This window comes from Saccopteryx leptura, chromosome 2, assembly GCF_036850995.1.
Source record: "Saccopteryx leptura isolate mSacLep1 chromosome 2, mSacLep1_pri_phased_curated, whole genome shotgun sequence".
In the NCBI taxonomy this organism is placed as follows: Eukaryota; Metazoa; Chordata; class Mammalia; order Chiroptera; family Emballonuridae; genus Saccopteryx; species Saccopteryx leptura.
This window is the reverse complement of record NC_089504.1, coordinates 6,259,666-6,286,086: the sequence shown is the minus strand read 5'-3', so window position 1 is coordinate 6,286,086 and position 26,421 is coordinate 6,259,666. Positions and strand designations below refer to the sequence as shown.

The 26,421-nt window shown below is 43.4% G+C and overlaps 1 protein-coding gene across 1 annotated transcript in view; it reads left to right on the top strand.

Moving 5' to 3' along the window:
* The window catches only part of GPR107 (G protein-coupled receptor 107), a 79,762-nt gene that overhangs the window by 18,509 nt on the left and 34,832 nt on the right, over positions 1–26,421 (top strand). The window contains exons 2-9 of the mRNA XM_066366919.1: positions 3,095–3,217; positions 3,728–3,778; positions 4,023–4,102; positions 5,141–5,280; positions 8,043–8,080; positions 9,843–9,899; positions 21,981–22,091; positions 22,619–22,752. Of these exons, the coding sequence (XP_066223016.1) occupies positions 3,095–3,217; positions 3,728–3,778; positions 4,023–4,102; positions 5,141–5,280; positions 8,043–8,080; positions 9,843–9,899; positions 21,981–22,091; positions 22,619–22,752 (734 nt within the window). The remainder of the gene's footprint in view (positions 1–3,094; positions 3,218–3,727; positions 3,779–4,022; positions 4,103–5,140; positions 5,281–8,042; positions 8,081–9,842; positions 9,900–21,980; positions 22,092–22,618; positions 22,753–26,421) is intronic.

Genomic DNA, 26,421 nt, shown 5'->3' with positions numbered 1-26,421 from the left:
CTTTTCTGGTTTTATGCTCTAGCAGCTGCCTAATGCCTTTCAGCAGATGACTTCTATTATCTTGGCTGGCTTTTCTACTTCTCCCTGGGAGTACTGGTTTGCTGCAGTCTACTCCATCCCACCAGGAAATGGAAGTCTGGCCAACATGCTTTAAATGCATAGCTGGGCTCCTAGGAAAATAAGGGAAATTCCCAGGGGCCCAAAAATAAAAAAAGCTTGCAAGAAGGAGCTGAAATTCCAGTGGGTAAAAGAACACAAGCGAGGGCTGTCCTGAAGCACTGCAGAAACTTGGGCCCTACGACCTCGGGTTTTGAACAGCTGGTGAGCGTCAGCAGGAGCCAGACAAAGCCTTCGACCCAGGCAGGGAGGGGGCCGGAACTGTTCCTCTCCTCAGCCCAGAATATGAGGCTCTCGAAGAGCTGTGTTCCTTGAATGGAAGTGGGCTAGGAAATAAAATGGCAAGAAGATGTATGTCTTAGCTGTGCGTGTGGTGGGGGAAGGACGACTTACGATTTTTCTGCTGCAGATCTGATCCATAGCCTCTCCTCCTAGGCCCTTGGTGTTTGCAGTTAGACTGCCTCTAATGTCCAGGAGAGTCAAGTCTGGAAATGAATCATTACCCCTCCCGCAAAGAAACAACCTGCTATGAACACCGTGTAGAGACAACAAAGAGCAGAATTAGACCACAGAGCACCTCAGTGTGTTGTAAAATAGCTATATTTAAAATTGGAAAAAACAAAAGATGGAATTTAAAAATATGAGCAAGAAGCAAAAAACACTAGCAAAAATGATTATGCAAATTTGAGGAAGAACCAAATGTACATTTTAGAAAATTGTTTAGCATAGTGCCTTGCATTTAGGAGGTACTTACTGTTGTTAACTTACTGCAAACTTATTGAAGGTGTTCCAATTTGCGCAAAAAATTCTCCATGTGAAACTCGTGACTCTCTTTGTCGGACCTCAATTTTAGAGGTATTCACTAATATTGTTACTAGTCCAAAGTTCATTCACCCGCTGCCTAGAAAAGCCAAACCTCATAAACATCTGAGTTTGGAATAAGGAAAGGCTTATTGAGCGAAAAGGCATTGAGTAGTTTCTCAAATCCATCTTAAGAAAGTACAGGGTTCAGGCTTCTCTTACATCAATGGAAGGGGCTGTTTTTATAAAAACTCAACACCAAGCAGAGTTCCTCTAATGATTAGCATGTCTAAAGCAGGAGCTGTTTACCTGAGGGCCATCAACCCACTCAGGCCCAAACATGGAGTGGGACCAAGCATTTCACTCTGTTACAATACCTGTGCTCTGGTGGCCTTGTCAACTAAAAAATAATAACTGGTTATTTTGTCACCAGAAAGGATTTATTTGGGAAAAAGAAAGAATTGCAATGCTCTGCATGCAGACATGGTAAGCCACATGCACACACGGGCCTTGTGTGTCAAGATGGGAGGGGTATTTATAGAAGGGAAGAGGAAGTTAAGGAACAATAGAGCTTTATTATAGAGTTCTTCCTGTAGGGTCCTCACCATTACTAGAGTGTGAGAACTTCCATATAAGCCCTAGCTCCCTAGACCCTTCTGACTAATTATATTGGCTTAAAGCAGTGGTCCCCAACCCCTGGGCTGTGGACCATTTGGTACTGGTCCGCAGAGAAAGAATAAATAACTTACATTATTTCCATTTTATTTATATTTAAGTCTGAACCATGTTTTATTTTCAAAAAATGTAAAAAAAAATGAACAGATTCCCTCTGTTACATCCGTCTAAGACACACTCTTGATGCTTGTCTCGGTCACGTGATACATTTATCTATCCCACCCTAAAGGCCGGTCCATGAAAATATTTTCTGACATTAAACCGGTCCGTGGCTCAAAAAAAGTTGGGGACCACTGGCTTAAAGTAAGTTAGCTTTTTGTTTTTTGTGGATTTTTTTTGTTTTTTAGCTAGAGAGACAGACGGAGAGAGGGACAGATAGGGACAGGCAGACAGGAAGGGAGAGAGATGAGAAGCATCATTTCTTCATTGTAGCACCTTAGTTGTTCACTGATTGCTTTCTCATATGTGCCTTTACCTGGGGGGCTCCAGCCGAGCCATTGACCCCTTGCTCAAGCCAGTGACTTTGGGCTTCAAGCCAGTGACATTTGGCCCTAAGCCAGCAACCTTTGGGCTCAAGCCAGCGACCATGGGGTCATGTCTGTGATCCCACACTCAGGTCAATGACCCCACATTCAAGTTGGTGAGCCTGTGCTCAAGCTGGCAACCTTGGGGTTTCGAACTTGGGTCCTCTGCATCCCAGGGCAACTGCGCCACCGTCTGGTCAGGCCCAGTTCGTTTTTATCAGCCTTAAATTTATTGACTTAGTTGGGATTGGAATCGCCTATTTGATATGGTTTCAAGCAAGTATGATAGGCATTTGCCCAAGTGGTTCAATTTCAGCAAACCTCAGGATTGTCCTGTGTCCAGAAGATTCTGTCTTTACCTGGCTAGTCCCTGGGATTACTCTTGCATAAGGCTTTATTTCCTGAAACCCATCATATATATAACACCCTTTTTCAAGGCAAATGAACCTATGTAAAAAAAAAAATTACAGCTTAGAAAAGTAATGGCAGTTATTCCTTGTCATCCTGCAGTGGGAGGAGCCAGTTGCATATAGCTTGTTAGTAGGTTTATATAAATGAGTTTATTCTCAGGGCAGTTTTGGCTACTCCCGGACTTCCTCCTAACCCGCAGCTTGGTTTTGAGTGCCTACTGGATGCTAGGCCTGTACTAGCAGGAAGGATGCGAGAAGGGCTAGAATGTTGTTCTTCATTACCTGGAATTCACGTTCCAACTGACCACCAAGTCTGGACCATCACAAGTGCATCAGGATAAACTGCATCTATTATGTGCTTTCTTCTGCAAAACTGTTGATAACTTATGAGTTCTGATGAGTAAACTTCAGCTTTTGAAACAAGATAAGGTACCATAGCTGTATATTTTACTCAGTATATGGAAACATTGGTTAGCTAGCAGGAAACTAGATACTAGGCAAATGAATAGGTGAAATAATCAAGTTAACCTCTCCATATTACTAATTTTATCACCAAATCTTTTTTAGGATGACGTGAGGCATAAGGTTCATCTGAACACCTTTGGATTCTTCAAGGACGGGTACATGGTGGTCAATGTTAGTAGCCTTTCAGTGAACGAGCCTGAAGGCGCCACAGACAAGGACCTCACTGTAAGTGCCCTTCCGGGACATCAGGCTTTGCCCTTTTCTGTTCCTAGCTCAGAGCTTTGCCCCATGCTTAAATAAGAAGTATCGGAATGTGGAGAGAGTAAAACTTGAGAGCAGGCATCAGATAGTTTTATTTAAAAAAATTTTTTTTGAGATTTCTTGATTTGAGAGAGAGAGAGGAAAGGGGGAGTGGGGAAACATCACCTCAGAGTAGTTACTTCTTGGATGTACCTGGACCAGGCAAGCCCCGGGTTTCACACCAGCAACCTCAGCCTTCCAAGTTGGTGCTCTGTCCACTGCACCACCCCAGGTCAGGCAGGTAGTTTTATTTTTACCACTTAAGTTGTAATTCTTGAATAATTTTTGGAATTGGTGATCCTTCTTACAAAATGAATGCTAAGAAAACCGAGACGAGGTGAGGTCAAAAGAGCCTTTTCTTCTCTCTGAGTAAGAAAACTATGGACACCAGGCCATGGTGTGGGCATTTACTTCTGCTCTTGTTACCCCTCTTAGATTGGATTCAGCCTCGACCGAACAAAGAACGATGGATTTTCTTCTTACTTGGTGAGCATTAAATGCATAACCCATCACTCCTTTCACTTGGGCTTAAGACACTGGTGGGCACTCGGTTTCTGTCCGGCTGTTTTCTGGGGGTGGGGCTGCTGTGACTTCCAGATACCGGTGCACCCGCAGTTGTATTGTTTGCAGTGGAGGCTGGGTCACTTATTTGTCTTGTTCCTGAAAACTTTCTTTTCTTGTTCTAGTGTGAAGGAAAACAGTGATATATAATTGGGTCTTTCTTTCTTAGGATGAAGATATGAATTACTGTATTTTAAGGAAACATCTTGTCTCTGTCCCCCTTCTAATCCTAAACATCTCCAGAAGTGAGTAAGTAATTCTAATACTCCTTCAGTTCAATTCTAGAGTAAAGTTAGGGGGAATTTGGTCTTTAAGCTACCATTTTTTGAGTATCTACCATTTGAGTATCCTGTGCTGAGTGCTAGAGATTAAAAACAAGATGAACCTGACCAGGCAGTGGCGCAGTGGATAGAGCATCAGACTGGGATGCAGAGGACCCAGGTTCGAGACCCCAAGGTAGCCAGCTTGAGCGTGGGCTCATCTGGTTTGAGCAAAAGCTCACCAGCTTCAACCCAAGGGGGGCTTGAGCAAGGGGTTACTCGGTCTGCTGAAGGCCCGCGGTCAAGGCACATATGAGAAAGCAATCAATGAACAACTAAGGTGTTGCAACGCGCAATGAAAAACTAATGATTGATGCTTCTCATCTCTCTGTCCTGTCTGTCTGTCCCTGTCTATCCCTCTCTCTGACTCACTCTCTATCTCTGTAAGAAAATTAAAAAAAATTTAAAATAAATAAATACATTTAAAAACAAGAAGAGGGAGAGAGAACAGTCGTTGCAGTGATCACGGCAGAGTAGGGAAGCGGGGCAGAGAGACTGATAAGCAGGGGGAGAGGAGGGAAGGCTTCCGGTAACTGTTGGCCCAACCCATCTGCTAGTGTGTAGACATCAACAGTGAGTAGAAGGGGAATAGCATTTCTGGCCACGGGAACATTCTATACAGAGGCAGAGCAGTGTGCAATAGTGTGGTGTGCTCAGTGAAGGGAGCCAAGGGAAGGACCAGAAGGCTTCTCCCCAGGCAGGACTAGAAGTGCTTCCCTTCAGCTTGACTGTACCAGTTTAGGTCACGTGTCCACCGAGGCTTAGAGACTCACTGGCCCCCCCTGTGGGGCATGGTTCCGTTTCTGAACCTCCATTTCAGCATCTGTAACATGCAGGTGGTACAGTCTACATCATAGGACCACGTGAGATGTTGAACTTAGAACTTGAAGCAGTGGCTAACATACAACACTTAAATGGCTGTAAGCATTACTTTGAACTTTTTTTCTTCTATCTTACTTGAATATAGATTGAAAATAAAATCTCCACCAGAAACTGGTACCCAATTACCAAAGATCATCTTCAGCAAGGATGAGAAAGTCCTTGGCCAGAGCCAGGAGGCTGGTGCTGACCCCGTGTCAACAGGCAGGCAGACTGAGAAAAAACAAGGTAAATGTAAGGTAACAACTAGTATTTTCTTCACTGCCCGGCTTCATAGACTCTTTTTGTTCCTAAGTATAAATAGACATGATCTTGGCATTATTTTATACTAAAATACATAATCATTAAAGAAAAATGTGGAAACATGGAAGTGAATAAAGAACCATCATTGCTCCTTAGTCCCAGTATTAAAATTTTAGTAATGGATGTTTCTTTTTTTTTTTTTTTTATCAAGTGAGAGGCAGGGAGGTAGAGAGACAAACTCCTGCATGCACCCTGACCAGGATCTGCTGGGCAGCCATGGTTTAGGACTCATGTTCTGCCCATCTGGGGCCTGCTGCTCCGCTGCTCAGCAACTAAGCTATTTTAATGCTTGAGGTGGAGGCTATGGAGCCATCCTTAGCCCCTGGGACCAACTTGCTCATTCCAGCCATGGCTGCAGGAGAAGGAGGAGAAGGAGAGAGAGAGAGAGAGAGAGAGAGAGATGGAGAAGCAGATAGATTGTCACTTCTCCTGTGTGCTCTGACCAAGAATTGAACCCAGGACTTCCACACACCAGGCCGACACTTTACTGCTGAGCCAACTGGCCAGGGTTGTAATGGATGTTTCTCTCTGAGCTTGTTTGTTTTTGTTTTTTTTTTGTATTTTTCTGAAGTTGGAAACGGGGAGGCAGTCAGACAGACTCCTGCATGCGCCCTACTAGGATCCACCGGCATGCCCACCAGGGGGCGATGCTCTGTTGCAACCAGAGCCATCCTAGCGCCTGAGGCAGAGGCCATGGTGCCATCCTCAGTGCCTGGCCAACTTTGCTCCAGTGGAGCCTTGGCTGCAGGAGGGGAAGAGAGAGACAGAGAGGAAGGAGAGGGGGAGGGGTGGAGAAGCAGATGGGCGCTTCTCCTGTGTGCCCTGGCCGGGAATCGAACCCAGGACTCCTGCACGCCAGGCTGACGCTCTACCAAGGAGCCAATAGGCCAGGGTGAGCTTGTTTTTTAAGTTAGAAAATTTAATTTTTAAAATTCATAGTCATGCCTGACCAGGCGGTGGTGCAGTGGATAGAGCATCGGACTGGGATGCCGAGGACCCAGGTTTGAGACCCCGACGTCACCAGCTTGAACGTGGGCTCATCTGATTTGAGCAAAATCCTACCAGCTTGAGCCCAAGGTCACTGGCTCCAGCCAGGGGTTACTCGGTCTGCTGAAGGCCCACGGTCAAGGCACATACGAGAAAGCAATCAATGAACAACTAAGGTGTTGCAACGCGCAATGAAAAACTAATGATTGATGCTTCTCATCTCTCTCCGTTCCTGTCTGTCTGTCCCTGTCTATCCCTCTTTCTGACTCACTCTCTGTCTCTGTAAAAAATAAATAAATTAAAAAAAAATCATAGTCATGTATAAATAACACTTTGAGCATTCCTGTTCACTTAACTTTAAGATATTTTATACTTTCAGCTATCCTGTTAAATGATACTGTAATTTGCTCAACCTTTCCCTTTAAAGAGACGTATTTTCATTTTGATACCATTATAAATATTGCTACATTGAACTTTCTTGTTTGTAGAACTGTTTTCATATATAGAACTTTATTTAGGATGGGTTCCCAGAATTGGACTATCTGGTTCAGAGAATCTGAATACATTTAAGAGTATTGATGCATATTTTCAGTTCCTTTCCAAATGAGCTGTGTGGATTTATGTACTCCTATCAGAAAATATGTGGGAATAGCGCCCATATCACCGTGACCTAGCCAGTACTGGCAATACTGGCCGTGTGTGTGTGTGTGTGTGAATATTAAACCGAAAGGCAGAAAAGGTATTCTTATTTTTGTGTTCACTGTTACTACTATGTTGCATCTTTTCTCTGTATGTTGATTATTTTATGTTTATCACCTCTTTTATTATTAACTGTTAGGTTTGTATAATAATTTATATGCATTTTTTCAAGATAATTGCATATTTATGATATTATTTACGCATTTTTCTTTGTCAAAACTCTGACCCAAATTAAAAGACATACTTTTCACAGACATTCATGTGATGATGTGGTTTAATGTCTGTGCACCATGGACTTGTCCAGGTCCTTCGCTCAGTAACCACTTCCTGGGCAGGACAGTTTCGTTTCCTTCTTTCCTTCTGAAACGCTCTCTCTTCCTGCAGGGAGTTTGGAGTCCTGTCTTCCTCATGAAGAGTATCTTAAGTAGAAATAAGGCCCAGGTGCCCTTTCTGTTCCATGAAAGAAACCATTAGCAATCTTAACATTTCTTGCTGTGCAAAAATAAAGTATGCTAGTATTATTTGCAATTAGCTTTTCCATGTGTGTAAACAGATCTCATATATATTTATTTTAAACAGTGATCTGTTTTCTTTATTCTTAAAATTTTTTTGAAAGTTTATTTTATTGTCTTCAGAGAGAGAGGAAGGGATCCCCCTGACAGGATTGAACCAGCCACCTTTGTGCTTTGGAATGATGCTCTAACTAACTGAGCTATCTGGTCAGGGCACAGTGATCTGTTTTCAAATATGATTACTTAGAAAATCAGGAAAGTCACTCCACGTGGCATCTCTGGCAATAACATACAGTACCGTGGATTATTTCAAGATGAGTTCCCTGTTGGTACTGAATGTTAATGTTTCTTAGATCGCATCTATAATATAATAAATTTTGGGTTGAGTTTTTTGAAATTAGACAAGCTAGAGTCTCATAAAATGATATTGTTACTATACATCTGAGGCTGAATCCTACAGTAATACCTTCTAAATGTTTCTACTTCTAGAGAGTGGAAAGTCAAAAAGAAGTACAGTCGATTCAAAGGTAAGAACTAACCACCAACTTGTGCTCAACTTTTCTGGCTATACGTGTATATGTGTGCATACGTTAATTTATGTATATACATATGCACACACAAGAACATGTATATACACGCACGTGCCTGAGCTACAGGCAGCTGCCATCTATCTGGGGCAATGATGTTGACACACTGAAACAATTTCAAAGTGACACTGAGTGCTGCCTTGTACAGCACTGCTGTGATAAAGGGCCAGCCTAGTGCACTGAGAGCGAGGTGAGCCGTCTGGAGAGCCTCTGGAACGAGGTGTCATCTGGGCTTGAAGCTGGTGGATTTGTTTGGGGAAGAAGAGAAGGAAGGGAATGAATACTGAAGTGGAAATAAGCATGACAGGTGCTGGGCACTGGCCTGTTTGAGGAAACGGTACATATTTGGAGCAGAGAGAAGGCTCTTACGTAATGCAGTGCCAGCTGTGTCTGCTCTCCCTGCCCAGTCATTCAGTCGTCATTGCGGTTCTGAGACCAACTATCGTGACACCACAGTGTTTGTTCAGGTCACCCTTATTTTATTCAGTAACGCCCCTGAGAGCAAAACTGGTTATGCAGGCAGTTCAGATGTGACAGTGAGAGGCTTCCTTTATGTGAAAAGGTGAACATCTTTGACTTAATAAGGAAAGAGAAAATGTGAAGTTACTAAGAGCTATAGGAAAAGCGAATCTTTCTGTGAAACTGCCTAATTTATAAATGAAATTTTATCATAGGTATGGATATATAGGAAAATACATAAACTGTACATATAGGGTTTGGTACTATCTGCGGGTTCAGGCATCCGCTGGGGGTCCTGGAATGTATTCCCTGCAGATAAGGGGAGTATTATATTTAAAATGGCAGTTTGATAAGTTTTGACTTAGATGTATACTTGTGAAGCTGTCACTGCAATCAAGGTAGCAACCGTATCCATCACCCCACAAGTTTCTCCTGCCCCTTTGTCATTGCCCTGAGCCGCAGCCACCACTGGCCTGTCACTGTAGATGAGTCCTGTACAACTTGACACAGATCGATGTTGCACATGTGCTCGTCTAGGGCTTGCATGCAGCACAGTTGTGTTTAGTGCATCCGTGTTGCGCATGTCAGTAATTCTTTTCATTACTTTGTTCGTCATACCAAGGGCAATGCATCGATCATTTGAAATCACAAGTGGAGTCCAGGTGATGGTCAGGGCATGACCTGGGTTGGCATCCTTATGCCAAAGCTCTAAGAGCAGAGAAGTGCTCTTCCAGGAAAAGGGGGGATGGGGCAGGGGTGGGGGCTTAGTGAAGAGGCAGAAGAGACAGCTGAGGAGAGGAAATGGGTGAAGAATTAACGTTCTCTGTGGAAGGGGATTTCTAACATCTTGAAAGGATGGTGGGTTTTATTTTCAGTGAGCTTTTTTTTTTTTTTTTTTTTTTTTTAAATATCTTATTTATTGATTTTTTTAGAGAGAGAGAGAGGAGTCAGAGAGAGAGAGAGACAGAGAGAGAGAGAGAGAGAAGGGGGAGGAGCAGGAAGCATCAACTCCCATATGTGCCTTGACCAGGCAAGCCCAAGGTTTGGAACTGGCGACCTCAGTGTTCCAGGTCGACGCTTTATCCCACTGCGCCACCACAGGTCAGGCCTCAGTGAGCTTTTAAAGGTCAGCAAATTTAGGGTTTAAGGAAAACATGTTTTAGGTTTCTTTTTTTAAAGTCTTTACTTTTATTAGCCTCCTTTTTCTGCCAGTGTACTAAAACAGGTTGTTGTGTCTCCTCAGGCAATGGAAGAGAAATCCTTTCCTGTTCGTAATAATAATGGGGCAGTTTCATTTAAGGTATGTATCTTCTTTGAGTAAAGCTTTGCAGAATTTATCTTTGCCATGTAAAAAGGTTGAGTGTATTTTTGTTTTGTTTTGTTTTTTATATAGAGACAGCGCGAGAGTCAGAGAGAGAGAGAGATAGGGACAGACAGGAACAGAGAGAAATGAGAACCCATCAGTCATCCGTTTTTTGTTGCGACACCTTAGTTGTTCATTGATTGCTTTCTCATAAGTGCTTTGACTATGGGCCTTCAGCAGACCAAGTAACCCCTTGCTCAAGCCAGCAACCTTGGGTCCAAACTGGTGAGCTTTGCTCAAACCATATGAGTCCGCGCTCAAGCTGGTGACCTCGGAGTCTCGAACCTGGGTCCTCTGCATCCCAGTCTGACGCTCTGTCAACTGTGTCACCACCTGGTCAGGCTAAAAAGGATGAATTTTTAGCCCTGGCCGGTTGGCTCAGCGGTAGAGCGTCGGCCTAGCGTGCGGAGGACCCGGGTTCGATTCCCGGCCAGGGCACATAGGAGAAGCGCCCATTTGCTTCTCCACCCCTCCGCCGCGCTTTCCTCTCTGTCTCTCTCTTCCCCTCCCGCAGCCAAGGCTCCATTGGAGCAAAGATGGCCCGGGCGCTGGGCATGGCTCTGTGGCCTCTGCCTCAGGCGCTAGAGTGGCTCTGGTCGCAATATGGCGACGCCCAGGATGGGCAGAGCATCGCCCCCTGGGGGGCAGAGCACCGCCCCTGGTGGGCGTGCCGGGTGGATCCCGGTCGGGCGCATGCGGGAGTCTGTCTGACTGTCACTCCCTGTTTCCAGCTTCAGAAAAATGAAAAAGAAAAAAAAAAAAAAAAAAAAAAAAAAAAAAAAAAAAAAAAAAAAAAAAAAAAAAGGATGAATTTTTAAAGGAATTTTGAATTTAGGAATAATAACTTAGGTATGCTGTGTATCAGTCACTAATACAGTAGCTCTCTCCATAACAAACCTACAAGGGAGACGTTATAGTCCACTGTGTATCAAGTCTTAAGTCTGAGAATGAATAACTTCACGAATGTCCAATGTAAATGACAAGGCCCAGATTCCGACCCAGTTCTGCCTGGCTGTCCCCACACCTCTGCCTCTCTATTCCTATGCTGCCTCCCAGCCAGTGTTCCGGAAGCACAGGATTCCATGCCTGAAAGGACTGCTGGTGATCATTTAGGGTGATGTGTGCTTTAGATGCGGTCACTGAGACTCAGGCCGTGAGTGACCGTTTTTAACTGCCTGTGAGTGTTTGTGTGGCAGCATAGCCGTGTATGGAGTGGAACACTGGACTGGACCTCAGTAAGTCACCCACTTACTAGCTGATGACCGTGGACAACTCACTTGACTTCTGAATCATCTAAACATGAAAAACGATGGGACCTATCTCAGTTGTTAGGCGTATCATTTTTAAAAAGTAAAAGTGCTCTTAAGGTACTGTACATATAACCTTTATCATTGATTTGTAAAAACCACTGCCTCTTTTCTAACTAGTTTTTGTTAGTTGAGGTATAATTTGCTCATAGTGAAACTCACAGGTCTTTGAGTATACAGTTGAGTTATTTTAGACAAATGCACGCACCCATGTAATCCATTCTCTACCAAGATTCTCTGGACTAGATCACCTTAGGGAATCCCCACTCCGCATCCACGGTTCTCGCCTCAGTTTATTATGCCTGTCTTAACAATTTTTATATGTTCCTTAGTAGCCATCGGTATTAATAGCTAACTGAGAGCTTGTGGAGTACTCACCTGCTCCGAATCCTCAGCGGCTTTCCATCTGTCTTAGAGTAACAGCCCAAGTCTTTCCACTGGTCTGCTCACCCACGCGGTCCGGCCACTGTCACTGGATCCTCAGCTCCTATTTCTCCTCCCTCCTCCTCACTTACTCTGCTCCAGGCACACAGACCACCTTGCTGCTCTTGGAAGAGGTCAAGCCTTAGTCTCTAATTTAACTGTACCCACTGAGAGGGACACTTGTCCCTCAGGGTCCTTATTAATTTCTCCTTCAAGTCTTTGCTCAGATGTCACTTTCTCAACAAATTCCCTCCAATCACCATTATTTATTTATTTATTTTGACAGACAGAGACAGACAGACAGGAATGGAGAGAGATGAGAAGCATCAGTTCTTCGTTGCAGCATCTTAGTTGTTCATTGATTGCTTTCTCATATGTGTCTTGACTGGGGGGGGGGCTACAGCAGAGCGAATGACTCATTGCTCAAGCCAGCGACCATGGGGTCATGTCTATGGTCCCACGCTCAAGCCAGAGACCCTGCGCTCAAACTGGTGAGCTCGCGCTCAAGCCAGTGACCTCGGGGTTTTGAACCTGGGTCCTTTGCGTTCCAGTCCAATGCCCTATCCACTGCACCACCACCTGGTCAAGCCAGTCACTGTTATTTTAAATGTAGCCCACTCCCCTCCGCCCTCCCTGCTGTTCTTTCCCCTTAGCATGTCCTGTTTCCAGCACGCTGTAGCTGTACTCATTTATAGTTATTGTCGGTCACTCACTTTAGCAGGTAACCATAAGGCAGGAATTTTTTTCTGTTTTATTACGGATGTACATGAAATTCCTAACCTTGGACTTGGCCCATAATAGTAGACTCTCCATCAGTAATTATGGAGATGAATGAATGAATGCCAGGATTGTGCTAAGTATAAATACTTATATGTTATCATTATGTCAGTTCATCCTCCCAACAACTCTGTGAAGTAGGTACTGTTATTATTCCCCTTCTACAGATGAGGAAACCGAGTTACAGAAGTTAAGTAACTTGCCTAAGGGGAGGGTTCAAATTCAGGTTTTTCTGACTCCAAGGCCCATGTGTTTACCCACTTTGTTTTACTACTTCCTTAAGAAAATACAGAAGGTACTTTTTCTTTTTCCTCACTTTAAAATGCTTGTTAATAAAATAAGTGTTTTGGATTTATTTTTAAAAACCTTTTTAAAAAGTAATTTCAAAAAGGAGAGCGTTCTAGGCTGTATACATTTGTCAGTTGCTAGTGTTTTGTGTCGGGGTGAATGGCAGGGAAAGCAGCATCCCTGCTGATGAAGGACATCGGTGGGAACGCCCCGCCTCCGCACAGCTTGCCCTTGGCCCCTCCCCCCTTGCTGTCCTGCTCCCGCAGGCCTGCCCTGTCGTGGACAGCACCATCTCTTGAGCCTTCCTGCTCCACCCAGAGCTGGAAAGGGACTAGCAGAGCTGTTCCAACTCTGAAATTTACAGTTTGCTTTGTTTTTGTTTTTGTTTTGTCTTTGAGGGTCAGGTGCCTACTCTGATCTCCATAATGACTCTTGATTTTTTTGTTTGTTTTTTTCCCCAATATTCTTAGAAACTTCATATGAACCTTAACTTTGAGAACTAAAAGTTGTTAATGTTTAGCAACTTTTTTTCTGGCTACCTTGCAAGGACTAAAACACATCTCCAGTTCACAAGGCTGAGTTTGGGACATAGTTTAACAGATTAATCATTTCAACCTGAATATTCTTGGACTTTTATTTTCATCTTCTTGTCAGATACCTCTTTTTTCTCCCATCCTTTTAAACTGTAATATGTAGTATATATATATTATGTTTGCAAAAGCGCGCCAGTGCCGGTATGGAGTACAATCAATCCCAAGTGGTCCCCTTTGTAGCCGTCACCTGGGCAAGAGACCGAACAGTCCCAGCACCTGCAACCTCCTTGTGTCTCTCACGTCCCTTCCCAACTCTAGAATAACCTCTACCCTGAAAAATGTTATAATCATCTTCTCCCCTCTTTATAGTCTATCATCTGTATATGTAGCCCCAAACCACATAATTTAGGCTTATAATAAAATGTTCTCTGGAATAGACCAAGAAGCCACTTCTGTAATCTTATATATATACTGCTCACAAAAATTTGGGGATATTTCAGAATGAATATGAACTGATAAAAAAAGAAGCATTTGATTTTTTTTTTTTTTTTTTTTATATATATGGTTTTATTTCTGGGTTTTCTATTCTGTTCCATTGGTCTCAGTGTCTATTTTTCTGCCAATACCATGCTGTTTTGATTGTCGTGGCCCTGTAATATAGTTTGAAGTCAGGTATTGTAATGCCCCCAGCTTCATTCTTTTTCTTTAGGATTGCTTTGACTATTCGGGGTTTTTTATAGTTCCATATAAATCTGATGATTTTTTGCTCCATTTCTTTAAAAAATGTCATTGGAGCCCTGGCCGGTTGGCTCAGCGGTAGAGCGTCGGCCTGGCGTGCGGGGGACCTGGGTTCGATTCCTGGCCAGGGCACATAGGAGAAGCGCTCATCTGCTTCTCCACCCCCCCCTCCTTCCTCTCTGTCTCTCTCTTCCCCTCCCGCAGCCAAGGCTCCATTGGAGCAAAGATGGCCCGGGTGCTGGGGATGGCTCCTTGGCCTCTGTCCCAGGCACTAGAGTGGCTCTGGTCGCAGCAGAGCGATGCCCCGGAGGGGCAGAGCATCGCCCCCTGGTGGGCAGAGCGTCGCCCCTGGTGGGCGTGCCGGGTGGATCCCAGTCGAGTGCATGCGGGAGTCTGTCTGACTGTCTCCCCGTTTCCAGCTTCAGAAAAATACAAAAAAAAAAAATGTCATTGGAATTTTTATGGGAATTGCATTAAATTTGTATATTGCTTTGGGTAATATGGCCATCTTGATTATATTTATTCTTCCTAACCAAGAACAAGGAATATTCTTCCATCTCATATCTTTTTCGATTTCCCTTAACAATGGTTTATAGTTTTCATTATATAAGTCCTTTACATTCTTTGTTATGTTTATTCCTACGTATTTTATTTTTTTTGTTGCAATCGTGAAGGGGATTATTCTTTTGAATTCGTTCTCAAATGTTTCATTGTTGGCATATAGAAAGGCTATTGACTTCTGTATGTTAATTTTGTATTCTGCAACCTTACTGTATGGGCTTATTGTTTCTAGTAGTCTTTTTGTGGATTCTTTGGGGTTTTAGATGTATAGAATCATATCATCTGCAAAAAGTGATACTTTTACTTCTTTTTTTCCGATATGGATGCCTTTTATTTCTTTGTCTTGTCTGATTGCTCTGGCTAGAACCTCTAGTACCACATTAAATAAGAGTGGAGAGAGTGGACAACCCTGTCTTGTTCCTGATTTAAGGGAGAAAGCCTTCAGTTTAGTGCCATTTAATATGATGTTAGCTGATGGTTTATCATATATGGCCTTTATCATGTTGAGATATTTTCCTCCTATACCCATTTTGTTGAGAGTCTTAAACATAAAATTGTGTTGTATTATATCGAAAGCTTTTTCTGCATCTTATTGATAAGATCATGTGGTTTTTGTTCTTTGTTTTGTTGATAATGGTGTATTACGTTAACCGTTTTACGTATGTTGAACCATCCTTGAGATTCTGGGATGAATCCCACTTGATCATGATGTATTATCTTTTTAATATGTTGTTGTATTCGATTTGCTAGTATTTTGTTTAGTATTTTAGCATCTGTATTCATTAGAGATATTGGTCTGTAGTTTTCTTTTTTTGTGCCATCCTTGCCTGGTTTTGGTATGAGGGTTATGTTGGCCTCATAAAATGTGTTTGGAAGTATTGCTTCTTCTTCAATTTTTTGGAAGACTTTCAGTAGAATAGGAACCAAGTCTCCTTTGAATGTTTGATAAAATTCGCTGGTATAGCCGTCAGGGCCTGGACTTTTATTTTTGGGGAGATTTATAATGTTTTTTTCTATTTCTTCTCTACTAATAGGTCTGTTTAGGCTTTCTGCTTCTTCTTGACTCAGTCTAGGAAGGTTGTATTGTTCTAGGAATTTATCCATTTCTTCTAGGTTGTTGAATTTAGTGGCATAAAGTTTTTCATAGTATTCTACAATAATTCTTTGTATATCTACAGTGTCCGTGGTGATTTCGCCTCTTTCATTTTGGATTTTGTTTATATGAGTTCTTTCTCTTTTTTCCTTGGTAAGTCTTGCCAAGGGTTTGTCAATTTTGTTGATCTTTTCAAAGAACCAGCTCCTTGTTCTATTAATTTTTTCTATAGTTTTTCTGTTCTCTATTTCATTTATTTCTGCTCTGATTTTTATTATCTCCTTTCTTCGGCTGCTTGTGGGTTGTCTTTGTTCTTCTTTTTCTAGTTCCTTAAGGTGTGAAGTTAAGTGGTTCACTTGGGCTCTCTCTTGTTTGTTCATATATGCCTGAAGTGATATGAGCTTCCCTCTTATCACTGCTTTTGCTGCATCCCATAGATTCTGATATGTCGTATTGTCATTTTCATTTGTCTGTATATATCTTTTGATCTCTGCACTTATTTCTTCTTTGACCCATCATTTTTTAAAAGTATGTTGTTTAGTTTCCACATTTTTGTGGGATTTTTTCCATCTTTTTTGCAGTTGAATTCTAGTTTCAAGGCTTTATGATCAGAAAATATGCTTGGTACAACTTCGATTTTTTCTGAATTTTCTGATGTTGTTTTTGTGGCCCAACATATGGTCAGTTCTTGAGAATGATCCATGTACACTGAAGAAAAATGTATACTCAGTCACTTTGGGATGAAATGTCCTGTAGATGTCTATCATACCCAGGTGCTCTAGTGTTTTGTTTAAGGCCAGTATATCTTTGTTGATTCTCTGTTTGGATGACCGATCTAGAGCCGTCAGCGGTGTATTGAGGTCTCCAAGTATGATTGTATTTTTGTCAGTTTTTGTTTTAAGGTCAATAAGTAGCTGTCTTATATATTTTGGTGCTCCTTGGTTTGGTGCATATATATTAAGAATTGTTATGTCTTCTTGATTCAGTGTCCCCTTAGCCATTATGAAATGGCCATTTTTGTCTCTGAGGACTTTTGCTGTCTTGTAGTCAGCATTATCAGATATGAGTATTGCTACGCCTGCTTTTTTTTTGGATGTTATTTGCTTGGAGTATTGTTTTCCAGCCTTTCACTTTGAATTTGTTTTTATCCTTGTTACTTAGATGAGTTTCTTGTAGGCAGCATACAGTTGGATTTTCCTTTTTAATCCATTCTGCTACTCTGTGCCTTTTTATTGGTGAGTTTAATCCGTTTACATTTACTGTAATTATTGACACTTGTGAGTTCCCTATTGCCATTTTATAGATTGCTTTCTGTTAGTTTTGTGTCTTGTTTGATCCTTCTCTTTCGTTTTTCTATCTTTTGTTTTTATTTGGTTGTATTCCATACATCTTTCCTCTGTTGCTATCTTTTTTAAATCATGTGCTTCTGTGGTGGTTTTTTCAATGGTGGTTACCTTTAGGTAATGAAAAGGGTTCCTACCCTGTTCATTGTAGTGCACTATTTTGTGAGTACTTTTGCACTCCAACGTCCTTTGCTACTGTTAATCTCCATCCTCTCCCCCCCCCCTTTCTTTTTGTTGTTGTCACAGTTTAAATTTGGTTTTATTGTGTTCTTCTTGGAGCTTTTACTTGTGGCTTTGTTTTTTTTTTTTTCTTTGTATCTGATTGGAGAACCTCCTTTAGTAATTCCTGGAGTGGGGGTTTTCTGATGATAAATTGCCTCATCTTTTCTGATTCTGTGAATGTTTTTTCTTTTTTTTTTTTTTTGTATTTTTCTGAAGCTGGAAACGGGGAGAGACAGCCAGACAGACTCCCGCATGCGCCCGACCGGGATCCACCCAGCACGCCCACCAGGGGCGACGCTCTGCCCACCAGGGGGCGATGCTCTGCCCCTCCGGGGCGTCGCTCTGCCGAGACCAGAGCCACTCTAGCGCGCCTGGGGCAGAGGCCAAGGAGCCATCCCCAGCACCCGGGCCATCTTTGCTCCAATGGAGCCCTGGCTGCGGGAGGGGAAGAGAGAGACAGAGAGGAAGGAGGGGGTGGGGGGTGGAGAAGCAAATGGGCGCTTCTCCTATGTGCCCTGGCCGGGAATCGAACCCGGGTCCCCTGCACGCCAGGCCGACACTCTACCGCTGAGCCAACCGGCCAGGGCCTGATTCTGTGAATGTTTTTATTTCTCCTTCATATTTGAAGGATAGCTTTGATGGGTATAGTATTCGTGGCTGAAAGTTCCTCTTTCAGGACTTTAAATATTGGGGTCCACTCTCTTCTAGCTTGTAGAGTTTCTGTTGAGAAATCTGATGATAATCTAATGGGCCTTCCTTTATATGTTGTATTCTTTTCCCTGGCTGCCTTGAGAATTTTTTCTTTGCCGTTGGTTTGTGCCAATTTCATTATGATGTGCCTTGGAGTAGGTTTGTTGGGGTTAAGAAAACTCGGAGTTCTGTTTGCTTCTTGAATTTGAGGCTTTAGTTCTTTCCACAGGCTTGGGAAGTTCTCGTCTATTATTAGTTTGAGTATGTTCTCCATTCCATTTTCTCTCTCTTCTCCCTCTGATATACCTATTATTCTTATGTTATTCTTTTTGATGGAGTCAGATAATAGGGCTATCTCATTTTTTTTTAATTTTTGAGTCTCTTTCTTCTCTCTGTTGTGCCTCAAGTTGCTTGTCTTCTATTTCACTAATCCTACCTTCTATCTGGCCTGTTCTATTAGCTAAGCTTGTTACCTCGTTTTTCAGCTCATGAATTGAGTTTTTCATCTCTGATTTGTTTTTATAGTTTCAATTTCCTTGGAAATATATTCTTTGTGTTCATTGAGTTGTTTTCTGAGCTCCCTAAATTGCCTTTCTGTGTTTTCTTGTATATCTCTGAGTATTTTTAGGATTTCTATTTTAAATTCTCTGTCGTTTAACTCCAAGGTTTCCAATATATTAAATTTTTTCTCCATAGATTTTTCCTCATCTATCTGTATTACCTCTCTTTCTTTTGTATCCATGATATTCGATTTTCTCTTCCTTAATGGCATCTGAGGGTGGTTTTGTTGATAGTATTAATGAGATTTAATAAAGGATAAAAAGTTAAAAAAAATAAAAATAAAAAATCAAAGAGTTGTTTTTTTAAAAAAAATAATTAAAGAAAAATAAAATAAAATAAAAATTTAAAAAAAAGGAAATTATTCCTCCCCCTCCTTTTTTCCTCTCCTCTCCCCTCTTTCTTGAGAAAATCTTGTGGTGAACTGTGAATTATATTATACTAAATAGAACAAACAATGCCTGTAATGGAGGGCCTGAATTGGGGAGAAGTAATAAAGGGGCAAAAAAAAAAGAAAATAAAAGGGGGTATGGACCCACAAAAAGCAAATAAGGAAAAAATTTGGGTCAAGAATAAAATGATATGCTTTTAGGTGTTGGTTGACTAAGAGTTATGATGAGAGGAATAAGAGGGAAACAGGAAAATGGGAGGACAAATTAAAAAATTACTATTGTATTTAGTGGAACAAGAACTAGATAAAATGGAGAGCCAGGGATGGGAGCACTGCTAGTGAGTTAAAAAGGTGAAGTAAAAAAACCCCAAAATGCCACAAACATAAGTTTGAGTCCCAGATAAGATAATTTGTTCGTTATTGAGGTTTGAATGAGAGACATAAAGGAGAAAGGAAGAAACTAATATAGAGGGAGAAAAGAACTGAGGTTGCCAGTTCAAAACCCTGGGCTTGCCTGGTCAAGGCACATATGGGAGTTGATGCTTCCAGCTCCTCCCCCCTTCTCTCTCTCTGTCTCTCTCTCCTCTCTCTCTCGCCCTCTCTCCTCTCTAAAAATGAATAAATAAAAATAAATAAATAAATAAATAAAAGAAGGGAAAGCCCTTGCAAAAAAAAAGAATGAAGATAAGAGAAACAAACGAACAAATATAGTAAAATGGGATAGGGTATAAAGTCTGCGGATTATTCTTGATTTTGAGAGGTTATCTTCTTGCTTTTTCTTTTCTCTCCCTCTTCCTGGTCAGTGACTCTGTACCCCGGGTTCTGCCCCTTTGGCACGCTCAGGTAGAGGTTTGCAGTTGATAAGTCTCTATGGCGATGTCATGTATTGTGCTTCAGTCTCATTGGCAGTCGAGGCTCATTAGCATTTATAGGCTCCGACAGTGAGAGAGTCCGTGTTCCTGGAGCCTCTCACCTAGTCTTTCCTTCCTCAATAAGTAGCCTGATAATCCAGTATGGGGTTGCTGCTGCCTCTGCCTGGATAGTAAGAGGCTCAAAGAGCTGGCAACTCCCCACTCTATTCCCACTCAGCACAGGGCTCTGGGTAAGGCTCAGTCAGTCAGAGGGGCTAGCATAATGAGGCGGGGCTTCTGCCCACTCAAAGACCTCTGGCTCTGCCACTCTGTCCGGTAACACGGGCGGGTGGGTGGGCGCCCACTTCCGGGGCGCTTGGAGGAAACTCTCGCTCACTATCTGTGCACAGATCAGGATATCAGGCCGGCCGCCTCACCCTCTGAGTGAAACCTCCGCCAGCACGGAAAAGTTCCAGTGTTGGAATTGGCTCTCGCTCCCTCCCTGTGTGCGGCTTTCCCAGGGCGCTGGGGCGGCCTGGAGATTCCGCTTTTGGCCCACACAAAGGCCCCTGACTCTGCCCCTCTGTGGGATAACACGGGCGCGCACTGCCGAGGCACTCGGAGGAATCTCTCACCCACTATCTGCACGCGCCGACCAGGAGATCGGGGGAAATGGCTGCCCCACTTGTCTTTCTTTGTCTGGGTTTGGCGCGAGTGTTAGCTTGTATTGACTGGGTTGCCACAGGCACAGTTTTTCTTCGGCTTGGATCTCCATGCCACAGCCTGGTTCGGCCGTTTGTGCCGTGGCCTGGATCTATTCAACCCCTTTGCCCGCCTTAGTTTCTATATTCTCAGTTCCCAGTGAAAGCAGCCCTGTTTAGGTTAGTGAGGAAGGCGGAGCATTTCTTACTCCCTATTTCCTTCAGGATTTGATTATATATTTAGCCAATTTTTCGCTCGACCATACCTTTGGGTGTATTGCAAAACATCTGGAGGCTCCAAGGATAGGTTTTTCTGTTTCTGGTTGAAGATCTTGTTGAGTTTGGGGGGAGATTTATCGGTATCGCTTCCTACCGTGCCATTACTCTGACGTCATCTCTGAAAATATCTGATTTTTTTTTTATTAAAAAAGGACATCAAAAGCAAATGACAAGTCAAAGAAAGTTGTTTGATTATGCAAATGAGATGCAAAACCAACTTTATTTCATTGGTGAAAATGCACTATACAAAAAGCTGAAAGTACTAGAGTATCTGCACGGTCCCTGATCCCCTAATTTTTGTGAGCAATGTGTGCGTGCATATGTCTTGATGTATACACTTCATTTGAATACATGAAATAATCAATATATATATGAAAAACAGGAAAATGTCTGAATGCAGAAAATGTATCATCTGTGACTTTTTTAAAATCACAGGTATAAATTTTAATGAGGGGATATTGGTTCTTTACTTTGTCAAGTATCAAAGGAGTCTCCTTCCTTTTCAGGGGTATTTTTACCTAAAGAGCAAAGTAGTATGTTGGCTCAAAAACTAGGTAACTGGCCTGACCAGGCGGTGGCGCAGTGGATAGAGTGTCAGACTGGGATACAGAGGACCCAGGTTCGAGACCTCGAGGTTGCCAGCTTGAGCGCGGGCTCATCTGGTTTGAGCAAAAGCTCACCAGCTTGGACCCAAGGTCGCTGGCTTGAGCAAGGGTGACTCGGTCTGCTGAAGGCCCGTGGTCAAGGCACATATGAGAAAGCAATCAATGAACAACTAAGGTGTTGCAATGCGTAACAAAAAACTAATGATTGATGCTTCTCATCTCTCTATTCCTGTCTGTCTGTCCCTGTCTATCCCTCACTCTGACTCTCTCTCTGTCTTTGTAAAAAAAAAAAAAAAAACAACCTAGGTAACTTTCTCAGGTTGTCTCTGCAGATTTCTGACAAACCCATCGCTGATGGATAGATAAAGATAAAGCAAGGATAGCAAAACAGTCATTGTGGAATCTAGATGCTGGTTTTGTAGGGATTCGCTTGTATAAGTCTGTCAACTTTTCTGTTAGCTTGAAATTTCCAAAACTAAATATTGGGAGGGTATCATAGAAGAAAAGAAGATTTGTTTAAATTGTGCTGTGGGAGAATTTGGCTTATTTAAGTAGTCTATCTTCTCTTCTCGTCATAGTATTCATGATTTCTTTTTAACACTTAACAATTTAGCTGGAGATTTGGGTACCCTTTAATTTCTTGTTTCTTCACTTTCAGTTTTTCTTTAATATTAGCACCAATGACCAAGAAGGCCTCTACAGTCTTTATTTTCATAAATGCCTTGGAAATAAACTTCAGTCTAATGACAAGCTTTCATTCAGCCTTGATGTGAGTACTACATGGAAATTGTTTCACGAGTTCTCCCAGTTCTGTAAAATGTGAGACGTTTGTTTCTCTAGTAGAGTAGGTTTTAAGACAGGCGTCCCCAATCTACGGCCCGCGGGCCGCATGTGGCCCCCTGAAGCCATTTATCCGGCCCCCCGCCGCACTCCCGGAAGGGGCACCTCTTTCATTGGTGGTCAGTGAGAGGAGCACTGTATGTGGCGGCCCTTCAACGGTCTGAGGGACAGTGAACTGGCCCCCTGTGTAAAAAGTTTGGGGACCTCTGTAATTTAAGATCACTTAAGCAGAGTAAGAGAAGGATGTGGCCACTGGGCAGGTACTTCAGCAGAGGATGCATACACAAGAAGATATGAAGCAGCGTAGGATATGTTTACGTTTCAGCTTGCACACTGAGAATGTGCTTGTTATCTTCTGGCACTCACTTTCTTAAGTAAAGCAGCTAGGATTACAAATTGCTGAATACGGAATGATCTGTCCCTGAAAAGTAAAAATGAATTTTGTGTTGGTTTCAGATTGTGATCATAGAGAAGAATCCGCACAGCTATCTCTCAGCAGGAGAAATTCCTCTCCCTAAATTATACATTTCTATGGCCCTTTTCTTTTTCGTTTCTGGGACCATCTGGATTCACATTCTTCGGAAACGACGGTAAAGTATTACTTCCTTGAGCCCTTCAGCATCTGGTGTGTTGGGATTTGTGTAACCTCACCTTTGCGCCTGGGAGGAAGAGGTGCCAGCCATCTTTTTCTCTTCTGAGGGCATCTTGCCCACAACACACGGAGACTGTGCGGGAGCTTTGCGTGCCTTGCTGTGTGCTCTCTTCCCACTGCTTTGTTTAAAAACGCAAATCCAAATATTTCAGTAATATATAAGTATAAGCAGAATAAAATGTATAAGCCAAATGTTTCCGTTGCAAAGACACCACAGTGCAGGACCTCAGGTGAACACACTGGCCTCAGTCAAGAGCTGTCTGTTCTGGAGAGGAGCTGAGTGACAACGAGCACTGCCTGGGTGAGACAGGAGGCACTGCTTAGTGCAGAAGGGCAAGGCTCAGAGCTGGCCGGAGGCTGCTGAGCTGCCTGTGCTGGCCTGGGGCTTGTCACTGGAGGAAACCTGCAGAGCCCTTCTGCGGGGCTGTTGGCCTTTCTTCTGCAACCCCTGTGGCTTTCACTTCCTGTACTTGGCTCTTGAGGGTGGTGTGTGCATGTGGAACTAGTGTTAACTGTCTCCTCCCCCAAAATTGAGAACAGAATACTAATTTTCAGTTAAAGAGTAGTGTGAAGTATTTGTTACAGGATAAGGGGCATAAACTAAGTAAAGGATGGTATGTGAATATGGCACTGTAATATAGAGTAATTTAAATGTTTGTAATCGTTAAGAACCCCAGATACCAAATACGTCTTTCTCTGAGGCATTGAACAGAAAACACCTGTCCTCTCTTGTGGCCTGTGTTCCCATGGACAGCATAGCTGGGGAGCAGTGGCTGGTTCGTGTTTGTTGGCTTATCTTTTATACCCATTGTATGGAAAGAGCTTTTTGTTAACCTGTGGAGTACCCTATGCAATCATGTTGGGACAAGAGGGTCAGGCAGCCATTAGTAAGAACAAAAAGAATCCTACAAATTTAGACCATAAGGGGGTTGTTGATTTTGTTTGTTTATTTAAAACAAAGTTTTGCTTTTGCCTTTATTAGAAAAGTAAGACTAGGAGTCAGAGAGCTGGTTTCAAGTGTGGACGCTGAAGCCGCCTCTGCGTTTCACTCCAGGTCCGTTCTGGCCGCAGACCTGGGGCAGCATGATTCCCCTCGCTTCCTCCAAAGAGCCTTAGCTCTGTAGGGGTATTTGGAGGAGAGGGTTCTGCACATCAGGATGCTACACAGATGTGAGGCACATACTAGCCAGGTGTCTAGTGGTATTTTAATTTCCCTGTATTTAGTGATACAGCAGTCATTATTTACTTAAATAATAAAACCTGCGGCAGCAATTTTAAATCTGTGATTAAATGAGGCTGACCTACTTTATACAACATGTTTTAAACTTCTTGAAGTATAGTATGTGTACAGAAAATGTATAACTTAAGCTCTGCGCCCCATCTTCATGTTTCCCCAGGTGTCTCACAGACACGTGTTAGGCTGGAAATTTGAGTCCTGGAAAGGATGTGACTCTGAGACCTCGGGTGCGTTTCAGAGGCCACAGCCCCTTCCGCCGAAGGAGTTCAGAGACCTTTGCCTTTTTCATTGAGGCCTCGAGAGGGGAAGTGAGAGCCACAGCGAGTCAGCTGACAGAGCTGGGCCTGGCACCCAGGTCTCCTTGCTGTGCGTAGGGGGCTCCTCTCAAGTCTGTGCTTTGTGCCGTGGGCCCCAAGCCCCAGAGAGCATGCGGGGGCAGCCCGGGGAAGTGGAGGGGAAACAGGCAGCTGGGCGTTTTTGAGTCAGGCACTCTATACTGGTTATTTCAACTAATCTTCCAACAGCTCCTTGTGGTAGGTGGGTGTGGCCCCATTTTCAGAAGAGGTTACTGAGGTTTAGCGGGCTGAAGGTCATCGGGGTAGAATGAGTATTCGAGCCAGTTCAGTGTGGCTTTGGAGCCTGTGTTCTTTCCATCATGTCACAGCCCTAGCCAGGGGTGGGGGGGTGGTTCTGAACTAGGACTGCACGTTGAGGTTGCTGAGGTATGAGGGAGCACCGCTCTTGACAGTGGGTGGTGTTACCCTGTGGGTAGATCTCATTGCTATTTTGGAGTGACAGACTACTCTGGCCTTGACTTCCTTTTTGACTTCAAGTCATTGGGCACTGGGACAGGAAATGACCAATGACCGGGGAGGAAATCATTCCGGAAACCGAGCATGTATCAATTCAGGACACGCCCTCCTAACCATTTACGCAAGGCCCTCCCCTTCATTCTCCCTTTGTTTCCTATCCCCTCTCTTCTTTCCCAACTGCTCAGATGTGTCTAATATATGTTTTTGGATATTTGCGCTTTTGTAAGTTAGTAGTGTTTACGACATTGCATGATTTCCAGTTTATTTGAATGATGCTATCTATAGATTTTGTTGATTTGTCTGATGCTGTATTATCCCAGTGTTTATTGCTGTGGCTTTGCAGAGTTTTTCCCCCCAAAGGATTTTTATTTATTTTTTAATTGAATTTATTGGGGTAATACTGGTAAGCATTTGCAGAATGTCTTTGTCTGAGAGTGTGAGTTTCCTCTGTAGCTCTTACTTAAGTCTGTGTATTTGAATAGAATTTATCATTTTCCCCCTGAATGGGCTTACGTGTTCTATCAAGTTAAGTCCTGCGCTGAGGTGGGGAAAGGCAGAGGAATTTAATGCCAGCAGCCCGAAGGTGGACAGGTGCTGAGTGAGCGTGACGGTGGGAGTGGGCTTTACCCCGCTGGCCTGGTGTGCTTGGCCGGTTCCAGCCATGATGGGAGAGAAGTGGGCACGGCCATCCCTGCTGCCGCCCTTGAACCGCCTCTCTTGGGCTGCCCATTTCCCTCCAGCTGTGCCCACTTACCTCTGCTTTCCTGGGGATTTCATGTGTCCATAGACCCATCCACCCACTCCTTTGTGCCTTTCCTGGGTGGTTTCTGTTGGGGGGGGGGGACAGCAGTCTGTTTAGATTTCCATCTAACAGGACTCACAATCTATCATGCTTTTGTGCATAACTCAGTTCTGTTCACAACACCTACTTCTGTGGTTGAGGTGACTCTAGGACAAAACGGGAACAAATACAATATTTAAAATAAAGAACAAGTAAATTTAAATCAACCAACTGACCAGTATTTCAATGGGAACTATGCTCCTCTCACTGACCACCAATGAAAGAGGTGCCCCTTCAGGAAGTGTGGCGGGGGCCGAATAAATGGCTTCAGGGGGCCGCATGTGGCCCGCGGGCCGTAGTTTGGGGATCCCTGCCGTATAGCCTCTACAGACTGGTCACTGACTGATGGCCTATCAGAACGGGGTTTCTCCACCAAACTGCCAGTTTCCTTCAACTGCTTATCCCACCGAGTAATGTTATTCCTATGTGGTGGCACTTCGTTATAAACGCGTCGATGTTCACGTTGCACTTTGGTCACGGATTTAATTTAGCCAGCCACAAAACACACTGAACTTAGCTCTCCAGGCATCCCCAAACTACGGCCCACGGGCCGCATGCGGCCCCCTGAGGCCATTTATCCGGCCCCCCGCCACACTTCCAGAAGGGGCACCTCTTTCATTGGTGGTCAGTGAGAGGAGCACTGTATGTGGCAGCCCTCCAATGATCTGAGGGACAGTGAACTGGCCCCCTGTGTAAAAAGTTTGGGGACCCCTGCTC